This window comes from Leptonychotes weddellii, chromosome 14, assembly GCF_054177405.1.
Source record: "Leptonychotes weddellii isolate Sample4059 chromosome 14, ASM5417740v2, whole genome shotgun sequence".
NCBI classification, from domain to species: domain Eukaryota; kingdom Metazoa; phylum Chordata; class Mammalia; order Carnivora; family Phocidae; genus Leptonychotes; species Leptonychotes weddellii.
The window spans coordinates 48,150,321-48,172,406 of NC_138382.1; the positions used below are offsets into that span (position 1 = coordinate 48,150,321).

Consider the following 22,086-nt stretch of genomic DNA (forward strand, 5'->3'; position numbering starts at 1 on the left):
TTGATCTTCTGCTTAGATGATCTGTCCATTGCAGTGAGTGGGGGGTTAAAGTCCCCTACTATTACTGTATTATTATTGATGTGTTTTTTATTAAACAATGAAGAAAGAATGTTGTAAGAAGAGGTACCGGGAGGTTAGTATTATAGAAGCCAAAGGGAGAAGAGGGTTTCAATAAGAGAAGATGGCTAAATATCAGAGAATTTAAGTAATTTAAGTTCAAAATTAAACAAATTCAGACAGTCCAAGTGACTTCTGGTGGTTAAGAAATGGTTAAGGAGAAAGTAAAGTTAACACAGTCTATTCTGCTAAGAACTTTTGTGTTTGAAAAAAAAAAAAAAGAAAGGGAATTGTCTGAGGTCCTTGGGTTGACATGCCAGCGATTCCAGAAATGCCTCTGCTTTCTGCACACCTGAAATTCCACCATCCCCACCCAGTTACACAGCCTTCAAAGACTTCTGTCTCTGTGGAGCTGAGCAACACTGTTCACTGGGCTGCTGCTGCTGCTTTTTAGCAGTTTTATTGAGAGATAATGGATGTACCATGTTTCATCAGTTAAAGTATACAATTTAGTTGTTTTTAGCATATTCACAGAGTTGAGCAACCATCACCACAATCTAATTTTAGAACATTTGCATCATCGCACAAAGAAATCCCATACCTGTTAACAATCACTCTCTATTTTCCCCTTCCCCAGGTCCCTGGCAACCACTAACCTACTTTTTGTCTCCATAGATTTGCCTAATCTGGACATTTTGGACATTTCATATAAATGAAGTCAAACCATATGGGACCTTTTGTATTTGGCTTCTTTCACTTAGCATAATGTTTTCAAGGTTCATCTATGTTGTAATGTGTTTTAGTACTTCATTCCTTTTTTTGTTGAATAATATTCCATTTTATGAACATACCACATTTTATTTATCCATCCATTGAAAGACACTTGGGTTGTTCCCACCTTTTGGCTATCATGAATAATGCTGTGAACATTAATATACAAGCTTCTGTGTGAACATATGTTTTCATTTCTTTTGGGTATATATCTAGGAGTAGAATTTCTGGGTCATATGGTAACTCTATATTTAACATTTTAAGGAACTTCCAGACTGTTTTCCAAAGTGATTACACCATTTTACAATCCTCCCAGTGATGTATGAGGGTTCTGATTTCTCTACATCATCAACACTTGTTATTGTCTGTCTTTTAGATTTTAGCCATTCTAGTACAGTGGAGTGGTATCTCATTTTAGCTTTGGCTTGCACTTCCCTAATAACAAATGATGTTGGGATTCTTTTAATGTGTTTATTGACCATTTTTATGTCTTCTTTGGAGAAATATCTATTCAAATCCTTTGCCCATTTTTTAATTGAGTTATAAGTCTTTTTATTGTTGAGTTGTAAGAGTTCTTTATATATTCTGGATAGAAATCCCTTATCAGAAATATGATTTGCAAGTATTTTCTCTCATCCTGTGGGTTGTCTTTTCACTATCTTGATTGTGTCCTTTGAAGCACAAAAGCTTTAAATTCTGGGACGCCTGGGTGGCTCAGTCGTTAAGCGTCTGCCTTCGGCTCAGGTCATGATCCCAGGGTCCTGGGATCAAGCCCCACGTCGGGCTCCCTTCTCAGTGGGAAGCCTGCTTCTCCCTCTCCCGCTCCCCCTGCTTATGTTCCCTCTCTCGATGTCTCTCTCTGTGTCAAATAAATAAATAAAATATTTTTTAAAAAAAGCTTTAAATTCTTACAAAGTCCACTTTATGTTTTCTTTTGTCACTTGTACTTTTGGTATTGTGTCTAAAAATACATTGCCTAACTCAAGGTTATGAAGAGTTATTCCTTTTTTTTTTTTTTAAGCTTTCAATAGACCTTTTTCTCCCCCCACCAAGGTGAACAGCAAGGGTCTTCTCTTCTAAGCCTTTTGAGTCAGATCTGTCTACCACTCACTCTCATTTACACTCAAGGCACATTTCTTTTTATACTACTCTTGTTCAACAGGACTTTGGCTGACCACCCTGTATCTGCCAACCACTGTGCTAGGTTTTGTGGGAAACACAAAATAAAAATGATTCTGTCTTACACACTGGGTATTGGGCAAAGATGAATTTAACTTGGACTTGGCAGTTAAAAGAAACATTAAGGTAGATATGAAAAAAGAACATTAAACATATCAAAGGGCAAATGATTTACTTAATCAAAATTATGGACTGATGCTTCTTTTTGATGAAGTTTGCATCAGTATACAATGAAATGAGAAAAATAACGATGATATGCTTTCTCTTATGCAATGATTATAGTTGATGTAAAGTTTTATTATTTTTTTTTTTAATGATGCTATTTGTCAATGTAAGAAATTAGCAATCCCATATTAATCTACCGGGTTTTGTGGGATTCTTTTCTTGGCTGTAAAACCAACAACCTGCAGCCACAGGTTCAGAAGACAGAGAGATCTTTTCTGGCTCAGGGGTGACCAGTGAAGACTTGATGGAGGAGTTGATCTGAGCCTTGTAGATTTTGGATAATTCTGAGTAGAGCCAAGTGTAACAGGTAGGAGAATGTGAACAAGGGCAGCAGAGTGGAAATGAGATTATGAAACAGGTTTGAAGGACTACATGATAGGGTGTGGGAAGTAAGGTTGTGTAGAGAGAGAGTAGATAGATAGCCAAGATGGAGGACCTTGAAAGCCAAAATGAGTTTGAACTTGATTCTCTGGTTAATGGGAAACCATTAAAAGGGGCAAGAGGAGTGACATTCTGAAGAAAGATGGTACTTTAAGGAGATGAATCTGGCAGTAGTGGAAGGTAAATTGCAGGTGAGAATACTAATTAGGAGCCAGTTGAGGTTTATAATATGACAATATTTGTATTTTGTTGCTAGCCAGAAAATAATTTGACCTTTCCTCAAAAGCACTATAGATCTTCGGCAGTAGTGGGTAGAAAGTAGGTGATGATGTGGTGAAGTAAGCCAAGCACTAAAAATTTGAAAGCTGCCACCTTCTACAGGCAACTAGAAACATTTCCTAAGTGGTGGCTCTCCAGTGTGATGCATGGCTTAGCCTCACAGAAATTTCAGGAACAAGACCCTGGGCCTAGAAATCTTACAGTAAGAAGCTAGAACTCCAAGCATTTGGTCATGGAGAATGACTTTGTCCTAACCTAAAGCTGCTTATCCAACCTACTTCGAGGTCTCTATTAGGGGAGAGGGAAGTACAGCTATACCTCAGAGATATTGCAGGTTCTGTTCCAGATCACCGCAATAGAATGAATATTGCAAAAAAGCAAGTCAAATGAATATTTTTGTTTCCCAGGACATATAAAAGTTATGTTTATACTATACTATAGTCTGTTAAGTGTGCAATAGCATTATGTCTTTAAAAATGTACATACCTTCAAAAAAAATGTACATACCTTAATTAAAAAATACTTTATTGCTAAAAATGCTAGCCATCATCTGAGCTTTCAGTGAGTTGTAATCTTTTTGCTGGTAGAGTGTATTGCCCTAGGTGTTGATGGCTGCTGACTGATCAGGGTGGTGGTTGCTGAAGGTTGGGGTGGCTGTGGCAAGTTCTTAAAATAAGACAACAAAAGGGGCATCTGGGTGGCTCAGTTGGTTAAGCATCTGACTTCAGCTCAGGTCGTGATCTCAGGGTCCTGGGATCAAACCTTGCATCATGCTCCCCGGTTGGCAGGCAGGCAACCTGCTTGTCCCTCTGCTCCCTCCCCCACTTGTAATCATGCATGTGCTCTCTCTCTCTCTCAAATAAATAAAATCTTTAAAAAAAAAAACAAAAACAGGGTCACCTGGGTGGCTCAGTTGGTTGCGCGACTGTCTTCGGCTCGGGTCGTGATCCCGGAGTCCTGGGATCGAGTCCCACTTTGGGCTCCCGGCTCAGCGGGGGGCCTGCTTCTCCCTCTGACACTCCCCTCTCATGCTGTTTCTCACTCTCTCTCTCAAATAAATAAAATCTTTTAAAAAAAATTAAATAAATAATAAGACAACAGTGAAGTTTACCGCATCAATTGACTCTTCCTTTCACAATCAATTTCTCAGTAGCATTTGATGCTGTCTGACAGCATTTTACCCACAGTAGAACTTCTTTTGAAATTGGAGTCAATTCCCTCAAACTTTGCAACTGCTTTATTAACTAAGTTTATGTAATTTCTAAATTCTTTGTTGTCATTTCAGCAGTCTCCACAGCATCTTCACCAGGAGTAGATTCCATCTCAAGAAACCATTTTCTTTGCTCATCCATTAAAGTTTTATCTGGAGATTATAACAATTCAGACGCATCTTTAGGCTCCACTTCTAATTCTAGTTCCCTTGCTGTTTCCATCACATCTGCACTTAATTCCTTCACTGAAGTCTTGAACCCTTCAAAGTCATCCATTAGGGTTGGAATCAGCTTCTTCCAGACTCCTGTTAATGTTGATATTTGACCTCTTCCCATAAATTACGAATGTTCTTAATGGCATTGGGAATGGTGATTTCCAGAAGATTTTCAATTAACTTTGCCCAGATCCGTCAAAGGAATCACCATCCACGGCAGTTGTAGCCCGACGAAATATATTTCTTAATAAGACTTGAAAGTTGAAATGAGTACTCAATCCATGGGCTGCAGGGTGGATGTTTTGTTAGCAGGCTTGAAAACAGCATTCATGTCAAACGAAATTCAGTAAAAGGAGGTACGCTTGTACAGTGACACCATATCTGCTGCTTTCAACCTCCCTGTGAGGATCACTAATGGTCCGATTTAGGAAGCAAACTCCCTCTCTCCTCTCTTCCTCGCTGTTTCCTGCTTTATAGGCTCAAGGTGCCATGGGCCCTCAAACAGATCAAGGTTAGAGGTAGGTTTGGGGGTCTTCACCCGCTTCTGTTCTCTCTCCAGCTCTGTACATCCCAGTGTATCATCGATGGCCTCATGGGCCTCACAGGGAATAGAAGAAGCAATAAGGGAAAGAAACTACATCTCTTCTGGATCCTGAGTGGTGGCTGCTGTGGTCCTGGCCAGCGGACCCCTGGCTTCTTTCTTTTTTTTTTTAAGATTCTATTTATTTATTTGAGAGAGAGAATGAGAGACAGAGAGCACGAGAGGGAAGAGGGTCAGACGGAGAAGCAGACCCCCCGCTGAGCAGGGAGCCCGACGCGGGACTCGATCCCAGGACTCCAGGATCATGACCTGAGCCGAAGGCAGTCGCCCAACCAACTGAGCCACCCAGGCGCCTCCCTGGCTTCTTTCTAGGGACCTGAAATCCAAGGGCTTGGCTGTGGAATACAGATACTGGTCAACACTGGGAGGAGACCTAGACCGGGCTAGTACTCGGGGGGCCAACCGCAGCTTGCGACTGTCTCTGCGTTCCAGGGCGGCCGCAGGGAGCAGTGGCATGAAGCGGACAGTGTTGCTGCTGGCTCTCCGGCTGGCTCTGGCTGTGGCTTCTCCACTGTTCACTGATCCCCACAGAACTGGCCCAGAGCCTGAGGAAGGGGGAGCTTGGAGGAGGTGAAGGGCTCTGTAGGGCTACGGGTAGAACTGAGATTTTTCTCTGGCTGAGGGGAGACCGCTCCCTTTCCCTAGGAAAATGAGCTTCCTGGCCCCTCAGCCTGGCCAAATGGATTCTGCCTCGTTACAGGCCCAGCCGGACCCGCTCAGCACTTGTCCAAAAGCTAATGTAGGTGAAAGGAGAAGGTTCTATTCCGGCCACACTAACAGGCCCCCTGAAAATCCAGGGAATGAATCGGACCCTGTGTTCGGAACGGGCCTGTAGGCAGCCTGGTCCTAAGGCTCACTACCACCCTGTGTAGAGAAGCCTGGCTATGGCCCAGTCTTCCTTTTCTCCCAAGAGGCACACCCTCAAAGCCTCGTGCTGAGTCGCGCTGGGATCCACAAGGACTCGGCCTGCTGGTAGAACGATGACTGGTCCTTGCAGCCTCCCTTCAAGGTTTCAGGAACCCCCTCCCAGGCTGGCTGCTCCACCCTGAGGCTAGTCTGGAATCTTAGTGAAAGGAAAAAGCTGGAAAACAAGGAGTCATTCAGAGTGGGTTGAAGAGAGGAGGAAGAGGTTTCTGGCTAAGACCTAAAAGGAGGGGCCTAAAGGGAAGGAAGGAAGCTCCAAGCCTCTGCCCAGACTTTTTCCCTGAGACTCCCAAGGACCAGGGAGAAGCTAGGTCCAGCTCTCTCCCCCGTTTTCTTTGCCGCCTTGAGAGTTCTCAGCCTCCGGCACGGACTCCTTTCTCTCCCCTCCCCCTTCCCTAGGCTAAGGGGCCCCCAGGGCCTGGCAGGGAGGGAGGCTGGGCGGCTGTACCGTGGGCATGCCTGCTCCTCTCCCTTCCCCCTTCCCGGAGCAGCAACGTCACCGCAGCCCCAGCACGGCCACCGGCGGCGGGCGGCGGCGAGCATAGGCGCTGCGATTGCGCAGCCTCCCTGCATTCGCAACGATGCCATTGTATTAGCAGAAATCAGATCTTAGGAAATCGGTTCCGTTCCCCCTGTGTGGTCCCGTGGAACAGTGCCTCGGCTGGAACTGTCAAGGTAGAGCTTGGTTGGAGTGCAAAAGGAACAGAAGCCTCCGGGTACAGCTCAAGGCTCCTAACAGAGGTATGGCTCAGCGGAGCTGGGGGAGGGGCAGGGCAGAGCCGCTAGGATAACCGAGCAGCACATTTGGGCCCTGGCTTCTGAGGGTTGGCTTTGTCTTTCCGAGAGAGAGAGAGAGAGAGAGAGAGAGAGAGAGTGAGTGTGTGCAAGCATGAGAGCAAACATTAGCCAGGCTCGTCCTTGCATATATTTGGGCTGTGGTGCAGAGGCTTGGGCTAATGCTGTCTTGTCAAGAAGCAGAAGATCCCCTCCTTCCTTTCTGGGCATTTCTAATGAGGCTGCTATAGTGTGGGCCAGGGTGGAGGGGTTCAGATCTAGGAACAAAGACTTAATGGGAGGAGACACCCCTGAAGCTATCATAAGTTTATGATGGAGAAAATGCAGGGATTCAAGCAGCTTTCAAGAGGAGGGGCTGGGAAGCATCCATCCCATTCTTTTTCCTCCATACACAAACATTCATACCCATAGACACACATACCATATCTTCTGGTGCCATGGGAGCCACTAGGCTCTCGGTAAGGATGGAATAAGAAAGAATGTTGATCAAGAGGCTCCAAAGTCTATTGGGGGAGCATGGGGAGGTGGTCGTTGTAATGCTGAGGGCACCTGACTTGTTATAGTCAGTCTCCTTATACAGACCTAGATTCCTAACAGGAAGGGACCTGAGCATAAGCAGGTCCCAAATGTACCCTCTTCCTCTCCTCCCTTCAGTCCTGCTCCAGAGAGGACTCAGACAGGAAAAAGGTTATCCGTCCTACCGATGCTCCTCGTGGGACCTCAGGTCAAGGTCAGATTGTTAGAGATTAGCAACTGAGTACCACCGTCTTCTCAGTCCTCCTTCAGAAGGCCAAAAAAAGAGGGAAGGCATTCAATGACTGGCAGAGAGATGCTGATGACCGAAAACAGGGGAAACCTTTCTCCTGGAGTGTAGAACATTTTCCTGCCCAGAGTTACCCTATTGCTGAGCAGATAGAGTTCCTTAAATTCCCATTTCCATTGACCACCTTGGTGGATGATTCAAAAACATGCTAATAGGAATCAGTGGTTCCACATTGTGCAAATATGTGATTGGGGAATACACTGGGAAGTTGTGGGAGGTTGTTAGTTCCCAGGAAGCATCCAGGAATGTGAACTACAGAATAGGGAAAAGGGGCCTTGGGGACTATGAATGGGGCAGGGAGATGAGGGCCAGGAGCTGTGACAGGCGGTGGATTGAAGAGTGTTTAATAACATTCATATTACTGGGGCGGTAATATGAAAGGGACAATAGGTTCAGAGCATAGAGAAGTGGGTAAATACAAATTATGTAAGTGAAGGCTTGAGTGGGGGCCTATACAGGAAAGGTAGGAAGCAGCTGCCGTGCAGCAGGGTAAATGCCGGGACTTTAGGAAGAGGGTGTGGCCCAGCTTATTTTCTTTGGGAGGCAGTTGTAATGGAAAGAATTAAGAACTGGGCAGAATTGGGCAGACCTGAGTTTGTGTCTTATCTCAGCTGTGTAATTGTAGGCAAACTACTTACTCTTGCTATGCTTCAGTTTTCTCATGTGTAAAATAAAAATGATTATGCCTTTTACAGATCATAGTGGTGGGGTACCTGCCTGGCTCAGTCGGCTAAGCATCTGACTCTTGATTTCTGCTCAGGTTGTGATCTCAGAGTCATTGAGCCCCATATTGGGTTCTACGCTCTGCAGGGACTCTGCTTGAGATTCTCTCTCTCCCTCTGCCCCCACCCCCCGCACTCTCTCACTCTAAAATAAATAAATAAATCTTTCAAAAAGTTATAGTGGAAGTAGAGATGATATATGTAAATCACCTGGCATGTAAAAGCTCAGTGAATGATCACTAATAAATAGTATTGTTATGATAGGCCAGGAGACACTCATTTGTGATGGGGGCCAGGAAAAGGGCTCTCATGGAAAGCTCATCCGGTTGTAGAGAGCTAGACTTCCTAACTTGATGCTGGCTGAACCCACCACTATCTACCTAGTAATCACAGCTAGAGGGCCCATCTTCTGAGAGCTTTCTTCCACTTTCTTCCTATTCTGGATTCTCTATTCCTTCCCCATCTTCATCTCCCATGTCTCTCCATTTAATCAGGGTACTCATTCCAGAGTCTGGAATGAGCTCTTCTACCCCATTGTTTTCTCTTCTATTTTATTAGAGCTCATGGACCACAGTATTAAACTTGTATTATTGTAGAACAAGTCACTCCCAAGAAAGAAGTCTAAGAGGTATGTGCTCTGTGGTGTTTGAAATAAAGTCACATGTACAGTACACTCTCATTACATTCTTAACTGACCAAAAGTTAAGATTCCTTAAGATGAAGATGCTGGATTGTGGATGGAGCATTAATTCCTTAAGAATTATTACATCCGGGGCGCCTGGGTGGCTCAGTCGGTTAAGCGTCTGCCTTCGGCTCAGGTCATGATCCCAGGGTCCTGGAATCGAGCCCCGCATCGGGCTCCCTGCTCCGCGGGAAGCCTGCTTCTCCCTCTCCCACTCCCCCTGCTCGTGTTCCCTCTCTTGCTGTGTCTCTCTCTGTCAAATAAATAAATAAAATCTTTAAAAAAAAAAAAAAAGAATTATTCCATCCAATTAATGGAGCATTAATTCCTTAAGATTCCTCCAAGATTCCTTAAGATTCCTAACTGATCAAAAGTTAAGATTCTTAATCTGTCTTTATTAACTGAGTGATCTTGGACAAGTCCTTTTGTTTTTTTGGTTGTTGATTTCCTTGTTTTTTAAAATGAAAGTGGCTCTGGCTACTTTGGTCAGTTGTTGTGAGGATCAGGGAGATGACATATATTTAAAAAATGCTTTGCAAAAAATGTGCAAGTTTTGTCAGGGGCAGAGCAGAGGCATGAGCACAAAATCTCATAGGATGTCTGCAGAACTTCACCTTAGTTAGCTGAGCTAGAGTTGTCTGTGAAGGAACTATTGGCAGGCATTTCCCTTGGTTGTGTGGAGATCAGGGAGGAATAAGACCTTCTCTAAGATACAAAAACATAAAATGAATCCACCAGGGATAGTGCTTTACAGTTAAAATAGGATTCAGTACAACCTAAATGTAAAAGCTAAAATTATACAGCTTTCAGGAAAAAAAGGAAAATTTTCTTTATGATCTTGGGATAAGCAAAGATATTTTAGATAGGACACAGAAAGCTTTAACCATAAAAGAAAAAGAAAAGATAAATGCAATTTTATATAATTAAAAACTTCCATTAATTGAAAAGCACCATTAAGAAAACAAATGGGCAAGCCACAGGCCAAAAGAAAATATTCACAAGACATGTCTGACAAAGGAAATTTTAAAACTCCTACAACTCAATAATAAAAAGACAAATAAGTCTTTAAATGGGTAAAGTAAGAGTCCACAAATAACGGAGCACTTACCATGTTCCAAGCACTATGTATAGGTTCTAGGGACATGGAATTGACTATATCTCAGTTTCTGACCTCAGGGAATGAACTCTAGTCTGGGGGACAGATACATAAACAACATTATAATATAATTGTCTGTACCCTCCAGCCAAAGGTTCTTCATCATCTTCTGTATCCATTTATTCTTTATCCCTGATTTAGAGGATCAGCCTTCTAGACTCTGTGTCACTGTGTTTTTCCATTTCAAAGCATATGTGACTCAGTAGTAGTTTTGTGGATTGAATCGTAAGTTCTTATGTGTGTATATTTTATTTGTGAATGCTACTTGAAAATGGTGCTTTAGGGGCGCCTGGGTGGCTCAGTCGTTAAGCGTCTGCCTTCGGCTCAGGTCATGATCCCAGGGTCCTGGGATCGAGCCCCGCATCGGGCTCCCTGCTCGGCGGGAAGCCTGCTTCTCCCTCTCCCGCTCCCCCTGCTTGTGTTCCCTCTCTCGCTGTGTCTCTCTCTGTCAAATAAATAAATAAAATCTTTAAAAAAAAAAAAAAAGGAAAACGGTGCTTTAAAGAGGGGGGGCGGTTATTCACCGAAGATCAAGTGATGGCTGTAGGCCATAGGTACTCCTAAAATTACTGCTATGTGTACAAGACAGTTTTCTATGCTCCTTTTAGTCCAGGCCTCAGATGATAGCCTTGACTTGGGGAAACCTAGTACTATATGTATGGGGAAGCCGCCCTCTCCAAGCCCTGAACCCACAGTATCTGTGTTGTTTAAAGAAAACAAAATGGGGCACCTGGGTGGCTTGGTCGGTTAAGCGTCTGACTCGATTTCAGCTCACGTCATGATCTCAGGGTTGTGAGATCAAGCCCTGTGTCAGGCTCCACTCTGGGTGAGTGGTTTCTCTCTCTCTCTCTTTCCCTGTCCCTCTGCCCCCCATCTCTAAAAGAAAGAGAGAGAGAGAAAAAACAAAACTGTTTAAATTATGTACATAATAGATATTTATTATATACAAATTAGAAAATATAGATGACTAGGGTTGCTGGAGGGGAGGTGGGTAGAGGGATGGGGTAACTGGGTGATGGGCATTAAGGAGGGCATGTGATGTAATGAGCCCTGGGTGTTGTATGCAACTGATGAATCACTGAACTCTACCTCTGAAACTAGTAATACACTATATGTTAATGAATTGAATTTAAATAAAATTTTAAAAATACAGATGAAACAGAAAGAGTAATATTAAAAATAATCCAAAATCACTCAACAGAGATAAGCACTATTAATATTTTGTTGTATATGCCTTCAAATTTTCTTTCATGCATATTGCTATGGTCTGAATATTTGTGTCCCCCAAAATTCATATGTTGAATCCTAACCCCCAAAGGTAGTGATAGTAAGAGATAGGGCCTTGGGAGGCGATTAGCTCATGAGGACAAAGCCCTCATGAATGGCGTTAGTGCTCTTACAAAACAGGCTCCAGAGAGATCACTTGTCCCTTACACAATGTGAGGACACAGCTAGAAGGTGCCAGCCATGAACAAGGAAGAGGGCAGAATGCAGCCATTCTGGCACCTTGATCTTGGACTTCCCAGCCTCTGGAACTATGAGAAATAAATTTCTGCTGTTTACAAGACACATAGTCTGAGATGTTTTGTCATAGCAACCTGAACAGACTAAGACACATACAGACATATATTTATTTACAAAAATGGTGTCATACTCTACATGCTGTTTGTAATCTGCAGTTTTACTTAATATTTTGTGAACATTTTCTCAAGCCAGTAATCATATTAACACATTATTTTAATGATACTCTGCTCTGTACTTTTTTATTGATTGTTATTACTGGAATTTTAAGTTGTTTCCAACTTTCTGTTATCCTTGTAGCATTTTTATTTGAACCCAAGTTTTCTTGGTGAAGGAAGAGAAGAGATGGGGAAGAGTGAAGGGAAAATTATCTCATGTACTTCATAGCTAAACTTCCTAAAAATCCTCTTTATTTCTCTCAACAGTATCCCATACTTTAAGGCAGCTGTCTCTCTTTTTTCCTTCTCAGTTTATCTCTGAAAATGCCCAATCCCCTCCACCAGTCAATACCCATTCCCTTCCTCACCTCTCCTTTCCTCTTCTCATAAATCTTAATCTTTTTTTTCTATTTTAAAAAAGGCTTTAAATAACAGCTTTGTTAAGATATAATTCACGTACCACAAAAATCCATAGTTTTGATTTTACTCACAGACTTTCATAATTATCACCACCAAATGATTTCAGAACATTTTCATCACCCCAGAAAGAACCTCCATTACCCATTAGAAGTCACTCCCCATTCCCCAGTCCTCCAGTCCCTGGCAACCACTAATCTATTTTCTGTTTCTGTGGATTTGCCTATTCTGGACATTTCACATAAATGGAATCATACAACATCATACAAAGAAGCCTTTTATGACTGGCTTCTTTCACTTACCTTTTTGAGGTTCATTCATATTGTAGCATGGATCACTACCTGATTCCTGTTATTGCTAAATAATATTCTGTTGCATGTATATATCAAAATTACTTTTTTAACATCAGTTTTTTTGTTGTAGCTTTAGCTATCTGTCTATCTAACTATCTATTTATTTATCTATCTATCACCTGTCTGTCTACACTGGCGCGCCTGGCTGGCTTAGTTGGTGGAGCACGCAACTCTTGATCTCAGGGTTGTTGGTTCGAGCCCCACTTTGGGTGAAGAGATTACTTAAAAATAGAATCTTAAAAAAAGAAAAGAAAAAAGAGAAACCAAATTTAAAAAATAAAGTAAGCTCTACACCCAGTGTGGGGCTTGAACTTTAGACCCTGAGATCAAGAATCACATGCTCTACCAACTGAGCTAGCCAGGTGCCCCTGTATCACATTATGTTTATCCTCTCCCATATGCAGTGGCATATACAGAATGGACAGAAGGCATATACAACAAAACCAATTCATCTGTTAATGGACAGTGGCTTGCTCCAACTTTTTTTGGCTACTGTGAATGCTGCTATGAATATTAATATACAAGCTTTGGTGTGAACATGTGTTTTCTCTTGGGTATATACCTAGGAGTAGAATTGCTGGGTCATATGGTAGCTGTATGTTTAACATTTTAAGGAACTGTCAGATCAGACTGGTTTTCCAAAGTGGCTCCACCATTTTACCATGCCTCCAGCAAGGTTGAGGGTTCCAATATCTCCGCATCCTCACCAACATTTGTTACTGTCTGTCTTTTATCTTAGGCATCGTGGTGGGGATGAAGTGGTATCTCAATGTGGTTTTCATTTCTGTGATGACTAATGATGTTGAGCATCTTTTCATGTGTTTATTGGCCATTTGTAAGTTTTCTCTGGAGAAATGTCTATTCAAGTTCTTTGCCCAGTTTTTAATTGAGTTATATGTCTTTTTATCATTGAGTTGTAAGAGTTCTTTTTTTTTTAAGATTTTATTTATTTATTTGACAGAGAGAGAGACACAGCGAGCTTAACAACCGAGCCACCCAGGTGCCCCGAGTTGTAAGAGTTCTTCATATATTTTGATCAGTAATCTCTTTGCAAATATTTTTTCCCATTTTGTGGGTTGTCTTTTCTTGATGGTATCCTTTGAGGCACGAAGGTTTTTAATTTTTATGAAGCCCACCTTCTCTATTCACTTGTCACTTGTGCTTTTGGTGTCATATCTAAGAAACCATCACCCAATCCAAGATAACAAATGTTTATTCCCATGTTTTCTTCTAGAACTCAAACCTTGTAGCTCAGTTTAGCCTCTCTGGTTTCTACCTTTCTCTGTATCGACTCATTATCCTCATTCAACTCCCAAAGGGTTGGGAGTCCAACCAAGAAGTCTTCCTCTCAGAAAGAAAAGGGAGGGGAGAGGATAAACACTTGCTTTTTAATTTTGATGTAATTTAATTTATAAAAGAATTTTTAAAACTGAATTCCTCACACACTTATTTATCAGCCACTTGAATTTTTTCATTTATGTATTGCCTGTTCATGTCCTTGAGCATGTGTGACTTGCCTAGATCTTTTCGTACTCCACATGGGAAGAGCTGTGATCCTGTAATCTAAATGAGTTAAATTTTTAAAAATTGGTGGTATTAAGTATTCAACTAAATGGTGGAAAACTCAGGCATTGAGGAATTTAGATTCACAGTGGGTGGAAGGAAAATGACAAGAATAAAAAGGGAGGGAAGAGAAATGAATGAATTAGCAGAAGTTAGATAAGAGGAGTCTGAGCAAGCAAGGACTATTAGGACTTGAATTTGGTAGCACAGGAGACTAGAATTTGAGGAAGCCGTTCTGTCGCAGTCCAGCCAGCAGACCAGAGAAGCTCAGAATAGGCTCTGTGTGCTTGGGACCAGGAGACCTTGAATAGGAGAGAGCTTTACCTTAGCCTATTGGAGGAAAAACTGGGAAGAGAAGACTTTCTAGGGGACCCCCATAGTGAAAGTTCTGGACTGAAAATGGACAGAATTTGGGCACTTCAGAAGATCTGTATCCTGAACTGGACAAGAATGTATTAGGCCTATCATGTTTGCTAGGACTTCTGTGTGCCTGGGTGATACAAGAGATAGAAATAGACACCCACCCCCTCAGTGAGAAGGAAGAGGTTGGCATCACCCATACTTTTAGTCAAGTCACTCTAATGACCAACTCGGTCTCTGTATTCAAGAAGCTCCAGGACAGGGGCGCCTGGCTGGCTCAGTCGGAGCATGTGACTCTTGATCTCGGGGTTGTGAGTTCCAACCCCATGTTGGGTGCAGAGATTACTTAAAAATAAAATCTTGAAAAAAGGGAAAAAAAAAAAAAAAAAAAGAAGCAGCAGCTCCAGGACAGTAGTAGGGAGAGTGAGGATCATTAGCCCACAGCCAGCAGAGAGGGATGAGCATTCTGGGGCTCAGAGGAGAAAATGAGGTGACATGGGGGCAAACAATACAGAATAATTTAAAAATAGTTTTCTTGCAAAATTAATAGCTTATTGCTATGAGTCCATGATATAGTTCATCTTCATGATTTTCCCCTTATCTGAGAGCTTGCAAGCTAAAGCTGGGTCTAAGGCACCTCCCTGTCCTCCTCAGTGCCGAGCACCCTTTTGGTCTTCCTAGATGGTTTTTCTAAGGTACTATTCATACTTGTTTTGTACTTGGGACTAGTCATTGTTTACTGCTAAGAACTTGTCCTTGAAAGAAAAGGAGAAAGTGCTGTCCTTGAGATCCCCCAGACCTTTGTAGGTGGCATGAAAAGGAGCTTGCCTTTTATCACAAGTGGGTGCACGGCCAATGAAGGGGGCACTCAAGAGCTGGACCCGTGCAGAAAGTAGGGCAGGGTAGCCCGGCCCTGTCGGGCTGTGTTATCACGCTCCACCTTGACTCTGAGTCGTTTCTCCTCTTGGGTTCTTTTCCCTCTGAAAATGCTATGGGGAAGGGCTTGTCCCTGACTTCCAGGGAGGTGACATTAGGTTCCCTTTCTTTCCCTCTCTCTCCAGGTGCCAAGCTCTCCTGATGAAATGTGTTCTGCCCCACTGGGCTCCGGGGGCAGTGTCTGGTGCTGTTGATGCCCTTGTTCGGAATTTCCAGAATGGATAGTCCCCCAAAGCTGACTGGAGAGACCCTCATCGTCCACCACATCCCCCTGGTGCACTGCCAAGTCCCAGATAGGCAGTGCTGTGGAGGGACAGGTGGAGGTAGCGGGAGCACGAGATCCAACCCTTTCTGCCCCCCGGACCTGGGCACCAGCCAGCCTGATCAAGACCTAGGACAAGCTGACTCGCTGCTGTACAACAGTCTGCACTCTGCCCCAGGGGGATCCGCACGGCCTGCAGACAGCACAAAGAGTAGGGTTCGGGATGGAAGAGGCCCCGGGGCCCCTAAACGACACAATCCTTTCCTGCTGCAGGAGGGTGTGGCCGAGCCAGGATTTGGTGACCTCTGTGATGACAGCATTGGTGACGGTGCCACCCAGCAGTCCTTCCACCTGCACGGGGCAGGTCAGCCCACCTTCCATCTGTCCCCTTTCCAGCTGCCACCACCTGGCCCTGGGGCGGGCAGGCCGTGGGGGGCGACACGTAGTCGAGCTGGAGTAGTGGAGGGGCAGGAACAGGAGCCGAGGGCCGCCTTGCATCCCCAGCACTGCGGCACTAGCCACTGCGGCCGGCCAGACCTGGAAGCAGAGACCATGGAGCTGGACGAGTGTGGGGGACCTGGCAGTGGGGGCGGAGCCAGTGAGACGTCGGGCTTTTCCTTCGATCAGGACTGGAAGCTCAGTTCAGATGAATCGCCGAGGAACCCAGGCTGCTCGGGCTCGGGGCCTCGGCACCGCCGCTGCAGCAGCGCCTCCAGCCCGTCCGAGGCGGCTGACCAGTCCATGGGCTACGCGAGTGACTCCTCCTGCAACAGCTCGGAGGGCGTGCTGGTCACCTTCAGCACCCTCTACAGCAAGACGCACGGCAGCTCCCGCGCCAACCTCAACGCCGCCCCACAGTCGTGCAGCAGCTCTTCCTTCTGCAGCCGCTCAGACCCTGGCGCCTTCTACCTGGACCTGCAGCCCTCCCCAGCCGAGTCCAAGATGTCTTGTGAGTCCCACCACCCGGACAGCGGAGGCAGGGAAGGGAGCTACGGCTGCCCTCATGCCTCATCTCCCGAGCTCGATGCCAACTGCAACTCCTACCGCCCACACTGTGAGCCCTGCCCAGGGGTGGCCGACCTCACGGCCTGCTTCCAGAGCCAGGCGCGTCTCGTTGTGGCCACACAGAATTACTATAAACTTGTCACCTGTGACCTGTCCTCCCAGTCATCCCCAAGCCCAGCTGGCTCTTCCGTCACCAGCTGCTCTGAGGATCACACCAAGATAAGCCCTGCGCCAGGCCCCGGCCCAGACCCTGGCCCCAGCCAGCCCTCTGAGTATTACCTATTCCAGAGGCCAGAAGTCCAGCCAGAGGAACAAGGAGCGGTGGGTTCCTTGGTGGAAGCAGCGGCACCTGTGGGCCCCACCGTGATCGAGGGGCAAGTGTACACCAACACCTCGCCCCCCAACCTCAGCACTGGACGCCAGCGCTCTCGAAGCTGCGATCGCAGCCTCGCACGCAGCCCTCCTGTCCGCCTGGGCTCACTGGAGCGCATGTTGAGTTGCCCAGTGCGCCTGAGTGAGGGTCCTGCAGCCCTCGCTGGCTCTGGCTCCCCACCTCGGCGGGTCACCTCCTTTGCTGAGCTCGCCAAGGGCCGGAAGAAAGCTGCAGGCTCTGGCTCCCCGCCGCTTCGAGTGAGCGTTGGGGACTCCTCCCAGGAGTTCTCACCCATCCAAGAAGCCCAGCAAGATAGGGTGGGCCCACTGGACGAGGGCACTCGCTGTAGCCACAGCCTACCGCCCATGCCCTCGGGGCCGGGCATGGACCTATTTGGCCCAGAGCCCTGGTCCACCCAGGTCTGTCAGGGCCCCCAGGCCAGTGAGATGCCACCTGCTAGCCTCAGAGCTGCTGGGCAAGGCCCCTTGGCCCAGCTGATGGATCCAGGGCCTGCTCTCCCAGGGAGCCCAGCCAACAGCCATACCCAGAAGGATGCAAGAGCTAGAGCTGACGGTAAGGAACATAGAGGCTGGAGAATACCAGAATATATGCATGGCCTCCTCAATGATAGGGCCCTGGCAACCACCCCCTCCATAACCGCTAAAGGTTCCTCAGCCTAGATCCATCATCTTTCCAGTCCAGGTCATGTCTGACAGTTGTAATGGGGGGAAAGATAAAAAATACACTGAAATTATCAGGACTCAGAGACTGATATATCGGGAAAGGAAGTATGCAGACGGTTGTGATTATAAGCCTGGATGACTGGAAAGATGATGGTACGTGAATAGGGACCACAGACACTGATGTAAAGTGGATTTCCTGGAAAAGGGATAAAGCCCAAGTTCAGTTTGGGACATTTAGGAATTTGCAGTGCTTAAGGGATATGTCCCTTAGGCAAACCACACTGCAAGTCAGTGAAGTTCATTCTTTGATCAGTGATTGTTGCCGCTTTTCAAAGAGCCTGAAACCAGACACTTGACTTTTAAGCCTCCTGGGCCCGCTCTTTCCCTGTTTATTTTATTACATTTAAATAATTGTTTTATAAATGCTCTATGTTAAATGTTGGTGATGGAGAGATGTGAGGGACAGTCTCTAGCCTCAAGGAATTCTGACTAAGGATGAAAACAGAAAAGGAAACATAATTAAAAACACAGAGTTGGGGGAGGGGGGAGAGCGCCTGGGTGGCTCGGTTGGTTAAGCTGCCCACTCTTGATCTCAGCTCGGGTCTCAATCTCAGGATCGTGAGTTCAAGCCCTGCATTGGAGCCTACTTAAAAACAAAAACCAGAGATGACGGTGTCCAGTACTGGTCTATGAGAGGGCTCTCTAGACAGACTAAAATGTCAGAGAAGGAGTGCTAACAGAATTTATATTTAAAACCAGTCTAGGGGCGCCTGGGTGGCTCAGTCGTTAAGCGTCTGCCTTCGGCTCAGGTCATGATCCCAGGGTCCTGGGATCGAGCCCCGCATCGGGCTCCCTGCTCGGCGGGAAGCCTGCTTCTCCCTCTCCCACTCCCCGGCTTGTGTTCCTGCTCTCACTAACTCTCTTTGTCAAATAAATAAATAAAATCTTTAAAAATAAATAAATAAATAAAACCAGTCTAGAAACAGGATGAGGAACAGGCTTTGTGGACACTTGTGAGAAGAACATTCTAGGTTCATACAGTAGTCCGTATAAAACCAACAAGGTACAGAATAACTTGATGCTTTCCAGAAACTGCAAATAATTTGATATAGCCATGGTGGGGTGTGGATGGAACTATTGAAGGATTTTAATCAGGGAAGTGGCATTTTGTTTTTTAACAGCTTAGTGGCATGGTTTTTTTGCATTTTAGAAAGATCACTGGTTGTTTGGGGGAAAGGTGGATTGGAAAGGATGCCCTGGGGGTCAGGAGACCACCAAGATCAGAGTCATCAGAATAACAGAGGTAGTTAAAACTTTGAGTGGATGAGAGCACCTAGGGAGAATGTGTGGAGTTGTAAAGGGAACAAGGACAGAGAGCCCTGAGGATACAATGATTTAAGGGTGAGCAGAGCAACACTCAAAGGTTCTGAGAAGAATTAGGAAAATAGGAGGAAAACCAGGGGAGAGTGAAGGCACAGGCACTAGAGGAGGAGAAAGTTTCAAAAAAGAGTTAGGTTCAACAAAGTTTTGAAGAGAAATCACTAACATTAAGGCTGAAGAATCCCGAAAACAACATTTGGGAGTAGTGAAGGGGGGAAGCCAGATCGCAGAGGGTTTGGAAGGAGAGATAAAGCAGGGGAAAGGGAGATAAAGGAGAATCTGCTATGCTGTAGGCTCGGGTTGGTCCATATGGCTTCTCAAAAGAAGTGGGTTAAAAAACCATAAATGGTGTAATCTCTGCTATTGGGAAGATCATAGCCTCAGAAGACTTCACACTCCTAAAAGGACACAGAGGAGCTGCCCTTGGGGTGGAGGATGAAAGGGGAGGTCTCCAGGGAGGAGGGGGGTCAGAAACAGCAGAGATTGGCCAGAGTCCTTTGGAACCCACCCCCTTCTTAGACTTCACTGTCTGGTGGGTGTCTCTAGGCGCAGGGGATGCTGTGGCTGGCATTCTGAGGGCAAGAACAATACTGGTCAGAGATGGGAGAGGCATTGAAACTGTTGTGTGTTTTTTTATTGGGTAAGGCTTTTCATACAGAGATGCTATTCCGTTCCATAAGTCTCCAGTGATCTCCCACAGGGCTCTTCTCTCAATTCTATACTTTTTTTTAAATTAATGAGTGACAGTTCAATGAATTCATGAATGACAAAAGAAGCTGAGATCTCTTTGAGATCCTGAGCAGCAGAGTCAACGTTCAAAAAGATCTTACCAAATCTGGAAAGAACAAAACAAAAAAGCAGGGACCAGTGTCAGGTTTGATAGGTAAGCTATACTTGAGTTGATTTGGGATATTTAATTGATCGCACTCTCAGAATGAGTCAGCAGTTTGGAAGGGCTTCCAAATAGTTAAAATGACTGTCTTCCTTGATAGACTCCAGAAGGGAGAAGCTGATAGTCCTCTACTCCTCTAAATCAGTGCTCACCTGCAAGTTCTGGGTACCCCATTTTAAGAAGGAACTGAGGAACTGGGGCTGTGTCACCTACAGAACAGCAGACTTGGGTGAATGTGGTCTCTGATTTTCTCAAGGGCTGTCACATAGAAAAGTGAGAAACCTTACTCTTTATATTCCCTGGGGACAAAACTGAGACCCACTCCCCAGGTCAGGCCCCTCCTTCTTCTCTGATCTCATTCCTCTGCCTCAAACCCTACTCAAACCCTATCCTGGGGACTTAGGGAGGATTTTTTAAAGAGTAGAAATAAACAGTCTAATTCAAACATACTTTATATAGCGGGTATAATAAAGCTACGGTTGGGAAGGCCTAATCTGAAAGCCAGGGTCAGTTCAGCCTTGAAATTTTATATTTAAATGAATGGATAGGCAGGAGGCATTCCCAGCAGGAAAGGCTGTGTACTTAAAGATGGGAATGGGGTGGGAAGAGTGGTGTCAATGAGAATGGCAGGTGTGGGAGTTTGAGGGGAGAGCAGTCTAAATGGTGGCAGGTGTGGATACCTATTTGAGAAGATTAGACTTTATTCTGTGGGCAGTAGGGTCACAGGGTATTTTAGGAAGCAATCTGATTTATGTAAGAAGATCTGGATGCAGCGAGACTAGCCTGAACCAAGGGTGACAGTGGGGATTCATTCATTTAATATTTATTCAGTACCTACTATATACTGGGCTCTATTCTAGGCACTGGGGATACATCAATGAACAATTCAGAAACACTGCTTTTTTTGGAGCCCTTATGAGGAGTAATAGACAAAAACCAAGATAATTTCTAATAGTGATAAAATGCTAAAAAGAAGATAAAACAGGATAATGAGACAGAGTATGACTTGTCAGAGGGACTGGGGTGGTCACCAGTGAGGAGGTGATGTTTGAGCTGATGCCTGAATGATGAGTTGATTTCAGGCAGAACAGCAGGTGCAAAAGATCCTGAGATGTTAATGAACTTGGCATGTTTAAGGACAGAAGGAAGTGTGGCTGGAGCACAGTAAGCAAGGGAGAATGACAAAGGTTGCTCTCCAAGCACAGATTGGAGATGACAGGAGGGTATATTTTGAACATGTCCCCTAGGAGTGATTCTGAAACCCCTCCCTGATGGGGTTGTGATCACTATCCCCTTAAGACTCAATGAAGTAAGGGGTGCCTGGGTGGCTCAGATGGTTAAGCGTCTGCCTTCGGCTCAGGTCATGATCTCAGGGTCCTGGGATCGAGTCCCGCATCGGGTTCCCTGTTCAGTGCAGAGCCTGCTTCTCCCTCTCCCTCTGCCACTCCCTCTGCTTGTGCTCTTCTGTCTATCTCTCTGTCAAATAAATAAATAAAATCTTAAAAAAAAAAAGACTCAATGAAGTAAATAAATGGGAAAAGATGAGGGATACCATTTCCTATGTAGTGCAATGTGATAAAGAGAACATTAGCCCCTAAGTCAGACTCTGGCTTAGCAGAATTCTAGCTCTGCCACTTCCTAGTTGTGTGACCTTGGGCAAATGACTTAATGTCTCTAAATTTCCAATACCCTGAGCTGTCAGGTAAGGGTATTAATTCCTGTCTCATAGATTTGTTGAGCCGGAGTTGTGCCCAGTGAGCCACACCCAGGGTTTCTCGCTTCGTAGAAGCTCACAGCGCCACCTTGTGTCATGCAGATGTTTACAGTGTGCACAGTGTTTTGTTGTTTTTTTTTAAGAAGCGCAACTCACGCACAAAGACAATCTGGCTGTGCAGTATCCTGGAGTTTTGTTAGTTCTGAGCCCTGTGTCTTGAGAGACACTGACCTGAAGATTGGCTGAAAGAACAGGAGAGGACCAGCCTTGGGGATCACAACTCTGTGTAGAGGGAGCAAATGTGGACCCTGAGGCCCCAGTGCCAGGATCGTGAAAGAGTGGGAATGGGGTTGATAGGGGTGACAGGAGGCTGATTCCAGCTGCAAATGAAGAAATATCATGGTTAGATTTGCTTAAGAATGAAATGAGTCAGCTTTAGTGGAGACAG

General features: G+C 45.1%; 1 protein-coding gene across 6 annotated transcripts in view; it reads left to right on the plus strand.

The window, feature by feature from the left end:
* Positions 1-22,086, plus strand: part of RUSC2 (RUN and SH3 domain containing 2) — a 70,296-nt gene that overhangs the window by 40,712 nt on the left and 7,498 nt on the right. For 3 of the 6 annotated variants that reach the window (XM_081803129.1, XM_031018345.2, XM_081803131.1), the window contains one exon: positions 15,455-17,542. In XM_081803129.1, coding sequence (XP_081659255.1) covers positions 15,523-17,542 — 2,020 coding nt within the window. In that variant the 5' untranslated portion in view covers positions 15,455-15,522. Of the gene's footprint in view, positions 1-5,205; positions 6,585-8,741; positions 8,812-15,454; positions 17,543-22,086 lie in introns of those variants that run through there. The other 3 variants (XM_081803130.1, XM_006747472.3, XM_081803132.1) reach the window with 3 other exon arrangements.